The sequence below is a fragment of the Dendrobates tinctorius genome, unplaced genomic scaffold (genome assembly GCF_039654945.1).
Source record: "Dendrobates tinctorius isolate UK_male_01 unplaced genomic scaffold, ASM3965494v1 ptg000065l, whole genome shotgun sequence".
NCBI lineage: Eukaryota > Metazoa > Chordata > Amphibia > Anura > Dendrobatidae > Dendrobates > Dendrobates tinctorius.
The window spans coordinates 32,847,398-32,860,433 of NW_027361733.1; the positions used below are offsets into that span (position 1 = coordinate 32,847,398).

Here is a 13,036-nt window from a genome sequence, read left to right on the forward strand (position 1 = left end):
AAAAAACTATCTTTTAAAGAATGTATAAAGGGTTAATATTACGCTGGGATTACGGGACCCCTGACGAAGCCACTGCAGGTGGCGACACGCGTCGGGTATCTCCTTCCCCCCTGCTTCCACCCCACACAGGTTATGCCATTTGACGCCAGTGTTCCAGGTTTTCATGCACAGAGTATGGACTCTTTTTATTTTAGTCCATGCTGCTGGCGCTGGGTCATATTAGCACTGCATGCTCTTGTATGATTGCCATTATAGGGATGTTTTGGCTAGGGTGACAAGCCTTTATGCATGTCCATGATCTCTCAGGTGCCTTATTAAGTTTCCAAGTAAGTACAGGAGTTATTTTCTCCTGCTTTTGGAGGCATCAATTATATTCAGATATCTGATGGTATGCTGTTTATATGGGCTGGTATTTGATCACCTGTTATTGTGGGGTGCAGCTATAGAGTGGGTGCTCTATTATGAGCCTTTGTTTGCCATGTCACATGTGTGACTTTTTAATGTTTTTATAGTGTCTGTGGTGTACATGTGTCAATAAAATTGTCTCTCTTTAAGTCAATCATGTGTTTTGTGGTGATCCCCCATTTCATAGCTTATTCTCTTTTCTTCTTGTTGTTGTCAAGGCAGGAAGAATGGAAGACTTCCAAGGAATGTCGCTGTGTGTAGTAATAGATGAAGTAGTATAGTCATGGATTATTTCGTTTAAAGTGACAGTAACACTTACCAGGTACAAACTAATTTAAAAAAAACTATCTTTTAAAGAATGTATAAAGGGTTAATATTACGCTGGGATTACGGGATTTTCCACCTCAGAGCACTGATTGATGGCTGTATTGATTTGGCGATATTATTTGGCTGAAATCATGCATTACGGACACTGCACACGCCGCATACTCGCCCTTCTGTAGGCAATGGTTTTGCTGACTTTTTACACCTCAGTGAGTTACCAGAGCAGGGAGAGTATGGCGCATGCGCCAGGTTGGGGGTCCATGTCGCAAGCACAGAAAGAAGTGACATACTGATATCCTATGGACACTTTACGAGGGGCTCCATCTTACCTTGTGTGATGAGGTAGTCAGACAGGAGCCCACTGAACACAGCAGACGGAATGGCGACAAGCCAGGGTACAACATTAAATACCCAACCCTGAAAGGCAAGACACTGGTCAGGAAGATGATCCAGGTACACAATGCAGGAGATAAGGCCTTGGTAGATGGTGCCTGGCATTACGTCACATTTTCACCTCAATTCACTTCTATTGGACTGTGGTTTGCACTTTGCAATTCCATATTTTTACCAACAGGTGGCAGCAGACAATTGCGCATATACAATCCCAGCCAGACAAACTCCATTAGGCCACATGACTTACCTTGGCGTCTGGGAAACGCTCCTTAAAAAATGTTGGAACCCAGGAAAACAGGGTGAACGCAGTACTGGCCACGCTGAGCTGGGCGATAATCACTGCCCTAAAATTATACAGAAAGACAAAACTGAAAAAGAGGAATGTGCAGCTGGTGGGGTCGACCTTAATGCCCACTGATGGGGAAATACTACATATCTAAGAAAGGGTTAAAAAGACACTACTGTACATACCACACAGGCGCCTTCCTGAATAAGCGTCTCCAGGGCACGCTGGTCTGCGAGGACATTGAGAAACCTTTCCCCAGATCTTCAAAAGAGAGAATCTTCTCTGGGAAAACACAAAGAGTATTAGAATGAGACCCTCGTCATGTCTTAGAAAACCTCTATCCATAGCTGATCGCTGGGGGTCCGACCACTGGTACCCACAGCGATCCTGAGATCAGGACTCTGCCTCCTCTATGGGACTGACCACCTGAGCGCTGCTCTTGGCATTCCTTTTGGCTTGGATATCAGGTGGTGAAGGATCGTCCTAAAATTGGGTGGGTTCTGGAACGTATTTGCAGCCATCATAGGCATGACAGCACCATTGCAGTTCCATATCTACTGTAATTGGGCAACCAAGACAGTGAGAGGCACTCCAGAAGTCATTTCGGTGGGTGCTAAAGGGTGGCGTTCTTTAAAGGGGTTGTCCATGGTTAAAACAATATGGCAGTTTTTGTTTTTTTTTCTACAGAAACGGTACCACTCTTAATTATGGGTTGGGCGTGGTACTGTGGCTCAGCTCTATTCATTTCAGTGGATCTCAGTTGCAATACCAGTCACAACCTATGCTCAGGGGTGGTGCTATTTATGAAAAAAAGCAGACATTTTTCTAATCTTGGACAACACCTTTCACCTCAAGTAGACCTGACCCTTCTGAAAAGTACAGTCCAAAAGACATTGCTGAACTGTACAATGGTTGTCACCTCTTTACTAAAAGCTGTGAAACGACACCTCCATCCCGGAAACTAATAGGACAGAGGGCGATAGCAAGGACAATAAACACTGAATACTGTTTTGTTTTTTTTAAATTTCTGGGGAGACCCCCTCTAAATTGTATCTGCTTACCACTTTTCTTCAGTACATAGGTGCTCAGACCATACCCCCAGCTTAAAGTGAGAAACCCTGCAAAATAGAAGACGGAATCCCAGCCGTACCACTCCAGCAACACCGACCCGACTCCACCAATCAGCAGTGTCCTGGAATAGAAAGACTATGAGCGGGGGGCTAGTGGACCGCCAGCAGCTCCACACTGGGGGGAAGTAACCAGATAATTCTTCACAACCGAATTATATTGTGATACACCCCCCTTGCCATATCTTTGCCATAACATAGACCTCAGGAAAGCTGGATGATACGTACCCAAGCTGGGATCCGCAGCCCACAACACTGCAGGTGAACGCTCGCTCATTTTCCCGAACCCGCTGAGAGAACAGACTCGCCAGAGCCGGGAAGTGAACGCCTGATGTAGAAAAGGGTTAAAAAAAAACAATATAAATATGTCAGAAATGCCAATGCCACTTAGTGAGTTACAGGGGTAGTGAATTGAGACATAACTGCTCTCACTTGTACCCTCCATTCAACCATTCAGAGTTGGAAATTAACTTTTTACACTAGCCCCTCCCCTGAGCATCCTCTCACCTAATAGGTACAAGCAAGAGGACAGACCCTTGCAGGCCAGCTTTGTTTCTAACAGGACAGTGATGCCCACATTTCTTCCCTCCTCCATCTTTGTACAATGGATTGATGCCCATCACTATCCTGCTGATAGGAGACCTTTGATAAGTAAACACCCTGTACACCTGCCCTAATAGGAGGTTAAAATGAATCTGAATTTACATTATAGGACCCGCCCCCGAGGATTACCTTGCAATAGTCCCATGAGGATTTGTAGAAGATTGACCAATAGAAGAGAGTCAATGAATCTGAATTTATATCAGAGGGCATGCCCCAGAGGATTACCTTGCAATAGTCCCATGAGGAATCGTAGAAGACTGACCAAAAGAAGAGGGTCAATTAATCTGAATTTACATTATAGGACCCACCCCGGAGGATTACCTTGCAAAAGTCCCATGAGGAATCGTAGAAGACTGACCAAAAGAAGAGGGTCTTTGGTTACATGAGCAGCCAGGGGCGTTACTGCTGTGATGAAGCCCCAAGAAAGAGCTGATAAGAGAATAACTTTCTCACCACCTATCCTAAAAGATTAAAAAAAAAAAAAAAAATCACGTCAGATACCACAGGTCAGAAACATGTTAAAGGGGCAGGTGCTCTCTTAAGAGTTGCTTCAGTCCTGGAGTTCAATTGTTAACTGCTACCAGGACCCCTTCAAGAGTTGTAGGAAAGCTAAAATTGGAGACTCACTATCTGAACTAACAGTAAGGTAGTCAATTGGATGCCCCGTATACTCACTTGTCACTCAAATGCCCCCCTGCCACTTGAGTTACGCAGTACCCCCAGAAGAAGCTGCCCAGAGCAAGTCCAGACTGCCTCTTGTCCCAGCCAAAGTACCCACTCATCGACACTGCGCAGATTGGCATGCTGGCCCGGGCGCAGTAAAGGAGACATGTTCCCATCAGAAGAGCTGCAGTCCAGACACGGGTCTCCAGCCTGTAACAAGAAATTGAAAATAAGGGGATGAGATATGTCCTGAAGGCTAGTGGATTGTGACATCTTAAAGGGAGTTTGCCACCAAGTTTTTGTTTCCCCATTTCAGAGCAGTAGGATGTAGGGGCAGAGGCCCTGATTCCAGTGATGTGTCACTTACTGGGCTGTTTGCTGCAGTTTTGGTAAAAATCATTGTTTTTTCTGCTGCAGATCTACCAGTTCTCTGAATGCATTGCCCCTCCCACATCTCCAATTGGCAGCTTTCAGTGGTCCTATTGGCTAAGTGTTTGGACAGGGTGTCACTTGCAGGACATCCTCTACAGACAGGCTAATGTGTATGAATGCACTATGTCTTCTTCGGCCATTTCATAGCTACTTGGCAGGACATTGATATGCAGGCTCCTACAGAGCCTGTAACAGCAGCCATACTGGCGGTTTCCAGTATGACGCGTCACGCTACAGTGACACAACCCTACAGATCCCGTCCTTGCGCTGTAGGCGATTACTATATTGGGGAACTGTCCTGCAGATAATCAGAGAGCACCAATTTTACCCAGAATCCTTTGCACACCCCACCCCCACCTTCCTACTAATACTGATTAAGCAACACCTAATATTGAACCACATACAGCCTGGACAGCATCCAGACTACACAGCTACTAGCATCCACAATGTAACAGCAAGAGGGAGAAAATACCGTATGTAATACAGTGTACAGGCAAGAGACAAACTGTACAAGCTGCAGGCTCAACTCTGCTGGAAACAGTCAGCAAGCATAATGCTAGCAGCAATGAGCTCTTATAGGGTTATTTCCACTTTCATAGAATTTACTTTTTAAGTCTACAGATTTTCTTGATTACCATTTTTCTTTTGTTTACAGCTTGCTGCTTAGGAGACCGACCAAAATTCCTTTCTAGCAGAGGTGGCCGAACATGTAGAGGTCTTACAAGTTCGTTCTTTTCTATTGAGCTTGTAAGCACTGCATTGAAGCTGGTCTTCTGATGTTAGGTCTTAATATCTGTCGAATTCAGTGCAATACTTAAAAACTAGACAGCAGCGGTGGTCGGTTTCTTAGGCAACAAGTTAATAACAAAAGAAGGGTTAATATCTCGAGAGCGGCTGCAAATTCTAACAAACAGTAAATTATAAAAGTCACTATTCAAAAATAGACATCTATGAAGATGGGAATAATCCCTTAAACTGGTCATACACATATGGGCAGGGTCACACGGCCGTATAACACGTGGGAGAATCCCATCGCACTGCACGGACTGGCCGGCCACCTCTCCTGACCTGAGCAAGACAGCGTGATGGATTACTATGCAGCGGTCAAGCCTAGAGGAACTGTGGTTGGGCCTGTGAGACATTACAGGCCTGAGACTTGTCCACTTGGGAAGATGAAGTGACTGCAGCTTTTGTAAGAAATGTGATTACCGTGGACTGAATGATAATTCTTGTTGCGGTATGGTATCCTTATTATGGACAATACCAATATCAACCGATAAGAATGCCACACAATAACACCTCTATACAAATTCTAAAGGGATGGTTAACAAAGAAAGCACAGCAACAAAAGTGTATAAATAAAATTTATTTTATGTCCCGAATCAAATGAACAGTATCAAATTGACAAAACAGCTGATAATTGGGGTGGGGGTACATGGGAAATGCTGGTTTATCTTCAAGTGTCAATACCAATGCTATGTGATCAGTTGATGTTTATTGTAATAAAAACTTCAATAAAAAGATATAAAAAAACAGCTAATAAAATTATTATTACAATATTACATAGCAAGTAACCATCTAAGGGATATTATTTCCTTAAAGGCTAATTCCCACCATCATACAATTTTTTTTAGATCTCTCCTCTCTGGCCCCTGTATACAACCCCATCATGCAGTACCTCACTCTTCTTGGGCCCCTGTATGCAACCCTATCCTGCAGTATATCATTCCTATTAGGCCACTGTATATTCCCCATCCTGCAGTACATCACTCCTCTTAAGCCCCTGTATAGAGCCCCATTTTACAGGACATCACTCCTCTTAGGCCACTGTATACAGCCCCATCCTGCAGTTCATCATCCTCTTAGGCCCCTGTATACAGCCCCATCCTGTAGTTCATCACTCCTCTTAGGCCCCTGTATACAGCCCCATCCTGCAGTTCATCACTCCTCTTAGGCCCCTGTATACAGCCCCATCCTGCAGTTCATCACTCCTCTTAGGCCACTGTATACAGACCCATCCTGCAGTTCAACATCCTCTTAGGCCCCTGTATACAGCCCCATCCTGTAGTTCATCACTCCTCTTAGGCCCCTGTATACAGCCCCATCCTGTAGTTCATCACTCCTCTTAGGCCCCTGTATACAGCCCCATCCTGTAGTTCATCACTCCTCTTAGGTCCCTGTATACAGCCCCATCCTGCAGTTCATCACTCCTCTTAGGCCACTGTATACAGCCCCATTTTACAGTACATCACTCCTCTTAGGATCATGTATACAGCCCCATCCTGCAGGACATCAATCCTCCCAGCCCACTCTATGCAGAGCCTTATCCATCAGTACACCGTGCCGCTTAGCTACCCGCACCCCAGTGGCGTATGCAGACATCACAGAGCCGAATAGCAAAAGTTCTAATTGGGCGCCAGCACAGATGGTGATGTGGTGACATCATGGTGCCTGTAGAGCAAAGAGTCTCAGATTCACATGCTCAGGCTGAATGGTGGATCACGGAGCCATTGACTCCTTGATCCTCCATTCTATTTTGTGGTATCTGTGTCCTAAGGATGTAGATGCTGCTGAAATTGTGATGTAAGGGGGAGGAGAAAGGGCTCGATGCCCCACAGCCCAACTGATGGAACCCATAGTGGCGAAGTGGACTGCCACTATGGACGGAACGCCCCTGCCACGCACATCTGCTTCCTGATATGAGCTCTCTGTCCCTTTCCATGACATCATCCCTCAAAGTAGAAGCTCAGTTCTAGACACGTCCCAGAGCAGAGCTATGCTGGTTAGAAGATAGCGGAGACTGCACTCTGCAAGACTGAACATGAGCTGGAAATATAGAATGGTTCCAATGGTTGCTGGAGGAGAAATAGAGCTTGTAGGGGCATCTTCAGGTGGATATGTGCAAAATGAGGCAGATTTAAAATAGGTTACACAAATGAATAAATATATGTGAACACTATAAGAAGATTACATTGTGATTTTAGGGAGTCATTTTCATAATGAGTTACCAGAAAGAAACCCATCAGACACACAGGTCTTTATCTGCAGTCATTATCTCATTGACATCTCCTTTGGTGCCTCCTTCGTGTGGCCTTCACATCTCCATGAATGTCTTCACCTTGGTATGGCCCTGGATCTCCTTCCCCAGCTGTCTTTCTCCAGGGACTGCTCCCCAAGTGCCCCCTTCTGGGCCATGGTCGAGACTTTTTACCACTATTGGGATTCCACTCCAACCAGACGACGCCATGATCTCTACTGACCAATCTGTGTTTGTTGTCTCCAATATGCATACAGATGATAACGTCTTATCTTCTACTAGTCAGTATCAGCATTTTATATGACATCCTGATTATGTGGTACTGGCAGTCTACACAACAAAGCACACAGTGATATCACCCCTAATGTTTGTCCTACAGATAAAAAATCCTTGTACTCTGAGGAGCATTTGTCTCACATGTGTACCCTGATTAACACTTCTGAAGGGTTGGACATCAACAATTGACCCTCAACATAGTGATATGAGAAGTTGTATTTGGACCTAAAGCCCAGTCACACACAGCTTTGTTTTGTGACACAACAGCGATCTCACCAGCAAGATCGCTGTGTGTGACACTTACCAGCGACCAGCCCCCTGCCGGGTATCGCTGATCGTCCTGGAAAGGCCAGGACATTTTTTGATCGCTGGTCTCCCGCTTGCCAGCACGCATCGCTGCGTGTGGCAGGCGGGAAACCAGCGATCAGCGAGCTCTCGTTGGTGACTAAAGTAAACATCGGGTTTCTAAGCGGCGTGCAGCGCTTAGAAACCCAATGTGTACCTTAGATACCAGCGCGCTGGTGCAGGGAGCTGGTAACCAAGGTACACATCGGGTTTCTAAGTGTCGCACACCGCTTAGAAACCTGATGTGTACCTTGGTTACCAGCTTCCTGCACCAGCGTGCAGGTAACTAAGGTACACCGTGGATAACTAAGCGACGTGCGTCGCTTGTTACCCGCGTGTCGCTGGTGCAGCTGCCTGTTTGGCAGCTCACCAGTGATCAGCACCAGCGACCCTGACAAGGTCATATCGTTGTCAGGATCGCTGGTGCGTCGCTATGTGTGACGGGGCCCTTAGAATAAACCTACAATTGTAAGCAAATATTTCATATCTGTGTATCTTACACGTTAGACATCTAAAGAGACGGTGGTGGTGGACCGGAGGTTGGAGCGGCTCGTCCATTGAAGAGGTGGCAGTCTGTATAGGTTAAGATGTGTTACGCGAAGTCATAGGAGATGTGGGGAGGTCCACCTGGCATGCTTGGGCAGGTCACTAGAGAGAAGTTGCCCAGTAGCAAGGCCATGGCTGCCATCATGAGAGAAGACAGCAAGCCAATAGTTACCACTGGGAGGGTCTGGGCATGAAAGTGGGTGCCCTGACATGCTGTGCGCAATTTGCCAACTAAATGTTCTGTGTGGGTTTAGCTATGAGGGAGTCTAATGGGGTTAAGGAGCCGGGAGCGAGAAGTGTTGTGCCCATACCAAGGGAGGTAGCACTTAGGTCTGGTAAGTGGGGAAAAGTTAGGCAAAAAAAGAGGTCTTCGGCACCGGCAACACACCTTTTTATAATTAAATAATTCACCCTACTGTGAACCTTTGCGTTTTAAAAACGAGGAATACGGTGGTGCTCAGCAAATAAGTAACATGCAAGTCAAGCAAGAAGATGAAATGCGGCACTCACCGTTTCCTAAACTCAGCCCTTTATTGCAATGCTTGGGGCAAACAGACAGCGTGCATGGGTTGTGAGGAGAATCAGACGATGTCTAAAAGATGTGGGTCACTACTTTAGGACCCCTCGCCTATCTTCAGAACAGGAATCTACTGGGCTGTTTTTGAGACTCTCATAGAAGTGAATGAGGAGAGCCACAGTTGTAGCACCATCAGAAAATACAGGGGTCTGAGACCCCAATTCTGGAGAAGGGTACGGGTCCCATAGGTGGGACCTCCTCCTACCAGACATTTATGGCATATGTTGCAGATAAATGATTAAGATAGGAACACCTGGAAGGACTTCAACAAAGGCTTTGGTAACGCCACGTTGTGGTCCTGTGGCGACTGCACTGGTCGTACAGTCCACGCAGAACAATCAACACAGACCAGACTTTCCAGCTGCTCAATACAAGCATTTTGTGGTCAATAAAAAAAAGATAGTAAAACATCAGGGTGTCTTCTATTCTACAATCCGCTCATAATGTTTATATAGTACTGCTATACTACCGCAGAGCTGGGTTTGTCATTTAACTCTTTAGGGCTCATACTCACGATTCTCGTGTGAGTCTCTCGCATGAAAACCTGGCATTGCCGCCAGCATTCGGACCGGAGCGTGCGGCTACATAGAAATACATGTAATCGCACACTCCAGTCCCAGTGCTGGCGGCAGTGCCAAGTGAGTATGAGCCCTTATGGCTACAGTAGTATTGAGATAAACCAATCAGCATCATTGGTATGCCTCATTCAGACGTACGAGTGCTAGCCATGGTTTTCATGGACAGCACTCGTATAGTGACATGTAAAAGTTTGGGCACCCCTGGTCACAATTACTGTTAGTGTGAACAGTTAAGCAAGATGAAGTTGAAATGATCTCTAAAAGGCCTAGAGGACACATCTGCAGTGCGCAGGTGCCAGAAAAGGTTGAAGAGCCCCAGCACCTGCGCACTGCAGTACTTTGCTCTGCCCCCAACAGGACAGAAAAGTACGCCTGCGCTGGAGCGCGATGCCGGGGAGCCTGTGTGGATGATGCAGCGACGTGTCACTCACTAGAAGCAAGCAGGAGGACGGCGATCATAAGAAGATGAGGTGCTGGGCCAAGACCTGTGACACCCCTCGGACTGGACCGCCCCGCAGGTGAGTATAATAAAACTTATTTTTCCATGTCGGCTTGGGGCTTATATACAGCATTATAGAATAGTGTATATCAGGCCTGAAAGGTGATGGACGCATCTTATAGCGGCCAAAACAGCTGACAGGTTCCCTTTAAGAGGGGGATGATAAATGCAGGGAGAAGAGACTTCCTGTCTCTACATAGAGCACAGATTAGAGAAGAATTAGCTGGGTAGAGAGGTAAAATGAGCAATTGTAAGTACACAGTGCTGTATTGATGGCTGCAATATATTAGGAGGATAAAAACTTTGATGGGAGGAGGAGTGCAACTAAGAATCTGTGCGTGATCTCATTATGACAGAGTTTCTAACTTTTAGGCCTCCTTCAGACGATATTTATCAGGTAGGCAAATAAATGTTACCAGCGTCGTCAGTGTTTTTCACAGATAGATAAAACAGATAACAGAGCTCCTCCTACACTTTGCTGTTAAACAAGGACAGCACCCAGATTAAACACTGATGCCATCCGTGTGTGGTTCATGATTTTCACGGACCCTTATACTTATATTGGCTCTTTTCATCCGTGCTGCCCCCTCCCCCCCAAATCCACATGTGAATAGCACCATATAGGAATGTGTTGTAGCCCTGAAAAACATGGACAGATTGCGTTGGTGCAACACGGACTGTCTGAATGAGGCCTTACCCGTCTGTTACTGAGCTCCTAGCAGCTGATTTAGTACCACAACCCACATTCAGGGTGGGTTTACACAACAGTATAACATTATTTTCTGTTTCATCCAGGAAAGAGAAACGATTTTTCTAACTTGTCATTGGTGTAGAATCCACAATCCGTTTTTACCTCAGCAGCTATCAACCATTTAGTTTCCTATGTTACAGAATTGTAAAACTCACACGCTATACTGCGGCATCCGTTTTTCTTTTCTCCACGGGAAACTAGTACATGCTGCAATTTTTTTGGACCCACAGATTTGGTCAGTGAAACAACAAAAAAAAAAACATCGCTCATCTGCACTTCTCCATTGAATAACATTGGACCGAGTGTGGTCTCTTTTTTTTTTTAACGGACCAAAAATGCGGTAGTGTGAACAAGCCCTAAAAGGAGATAAATCAGCTGAGAGGAGCTCAGTGAAGGGTGGAAATAAAAGCTACAACTCTGTCAGAACAAGTTCCCTCATGGATTCTCATTATATTCAGCAAAATGTTTAATGAAGCCGAGGGCAAAAATACATGCAGGTAAGTTAAGAAATTCACTCCAATTTGGACTATTTATCCAAAAATCGCAGCTCTAAAATAGTGGGTGCACAAAGATTTTGGGTTGCACAGCTTCAGAGACTTGCAGTGTACCCCAGCTGTAAGAAGCTCGAATGCTCGTGTGTTATATCGGCAGGCGGCTTATGTGATTGACAGCTCTCTGGATCATCAGGTGGCCGGCGCCCCCATACCCAATGTGTTTGGGAGCCAATGGCCCTCACTGTGTATGGGAGCCTCCCAAGTCCTAACCAAAAGATAATGCCCGGGAAGATAAGTACCAGATAAGCCGGTGCCAGGGCTCTCCATTGAAAATGAATGAATGGGGGAGTGTAAACAGATCGCTATCGGCAGGACATTAGCTCCTATATAAGGGTACATATATTAATCATTTTATGCACATGTGTGTGTATATATATATATATATATTATATAAAAATAAAAAATATATAACACTTTCTCTAGAAAGTCAAAGATGTTTGTGCGCAAAATATTTTCACCCTTTTTCCTTTCGCCTCACTTTATACAGCTGATATAGACTTCAAAGCTTCGATGTAAAAGCCCCGCACCGCTTAATACATTTTATTTTACTTGCTTTTAAAGCTCCTCAGAGACATCACTGTCTCCATCGGGGCTCACAATCTAAATTCCCTAATAGTAGGTCTTTGGACATTTGGCAGAAATCACCTTTTTCTTAAAACAAACTCCCATCTTGATACATGTAGGCGTAGGGAGCGTTTTGACATTTCGATATACATTTGCTATTATCTCTGAGCGAAGATAAAGCGAGTTGTTTTATAACAGGTTTATACATAACAATTGGATGTTTAAATGAGTAGAAGAACTACAACTCTCAGCCATCACTACACAGATGATACTCGTATACCAGACAGTGATACTATACAATGGAAAAAATAAAAAAGCGAAAAACAATATATATTCTACAGGACGGCTTTACTGCGCTATTTCTTATACGGGGGAGGGGGGTGTAGCTAAAGAATAATAACATAGCCACATATGTATCTACTTACATAGACGTCCGACTCGGTGCCCAATGTACGTGGCATAAACCAGAAGCATTCGCTTATTAGAGTGCTAGCTCTGGGGGCTCAGTACAGCAATCTGTTCACTGACCTGGACCAGTGGGGGTCTCCGCTGTTCCTTTTCATCCTGTCCACATGATGAGGGTTCTTAGATGGGGGCTGTGGCAGATCATCTTGTAGCAATCGAATCAGGTCGCTCCGGTGGGCATGTTTGCCCCCAATTGATGCCATTCAAAAACAAAAGGGGGCGTTGGACTAACCCAGACTGGCACCTAGAAGCATGGCATGTAAATCTGCACACTGACTCCCTAAAGCTATGTTACTTAGGATCCAAGAGCCTTCTAAATCTCTGCACCTCTGACCCTTTAAACTGACTCTCTAAAGTTCTAAGCATTGACTCCCTGAAATCCACAGTACTGACTCCTGCTGTGTTTTGGAGCTGAAAGTTTTTCAAGTGGGAGGGACTTTTTTTTTTTTTTTTGCATTACAGAGTAACTTTTCTCCACGTTGTCAGTGCTGGTTTCCTGTTCCTGGTGCTGCTTTCTCTATACACACAGGCAGGAAGCCAGGCACTGACATTAGGCACATTCCAGGTGCTGGCGTCAGCGACACTCATGCCTATTGGGGTGCACCCACACC

General features: G+C 45.3%; 1 protein-coding gene across 2 annotated transcripts in view; it reads right to left on the bottom strand.

Moving 5' to 3' along the window:
• SLC17A9 (solute carrier family 17 member 9) overlaps window positions 1-13,036 on the bottom strand; it is a 35,961-nt gene extending 22,925 nt beyond the window's left edge. Inside the window, exons 1-8 of one of the 2 annotated variants that reach the window (XM_073580916.1) lie at window positions 12,489-13,034; window positions 3,814-4,011; window positions 3,460-3,599; window positions 2,764-2,863; window positions 2,470-2,600; window positions 1,594-1,690; window positions 1,370-1,466; window positions 1,059-1,146 (exon numbers count right to left, since the gene is read on the bottom strand). In XM_073580916.1, the coding sequence (XP_073437017.1) occupies window positions 1,059-1,146; window positions 1,370-1,466; window positions 1,594-1,690; window positions 2,470-2,600; window positions 2,764-2,863; window positions 3,460-3,599; window positions 3,814-4,011; window positions 12,489-12,628 (991 nt within the window). In that variant the 5' untranslated portion in view covers window positions 12,629-13,034. Of the gene's footprint in view, window positions 1-1,058; window positions 1,147-1,369; window positions 1,467-1,593; window positions 1,691-2,469; window positions 2,601-2,763; window positions 2,864-3,459; window positions 3,600-3,813; window positions 4,012-12,488 lie in introns of both variants that reach the window. The other variant, XM_073580917.1, reaches the window with a different exon arrangement.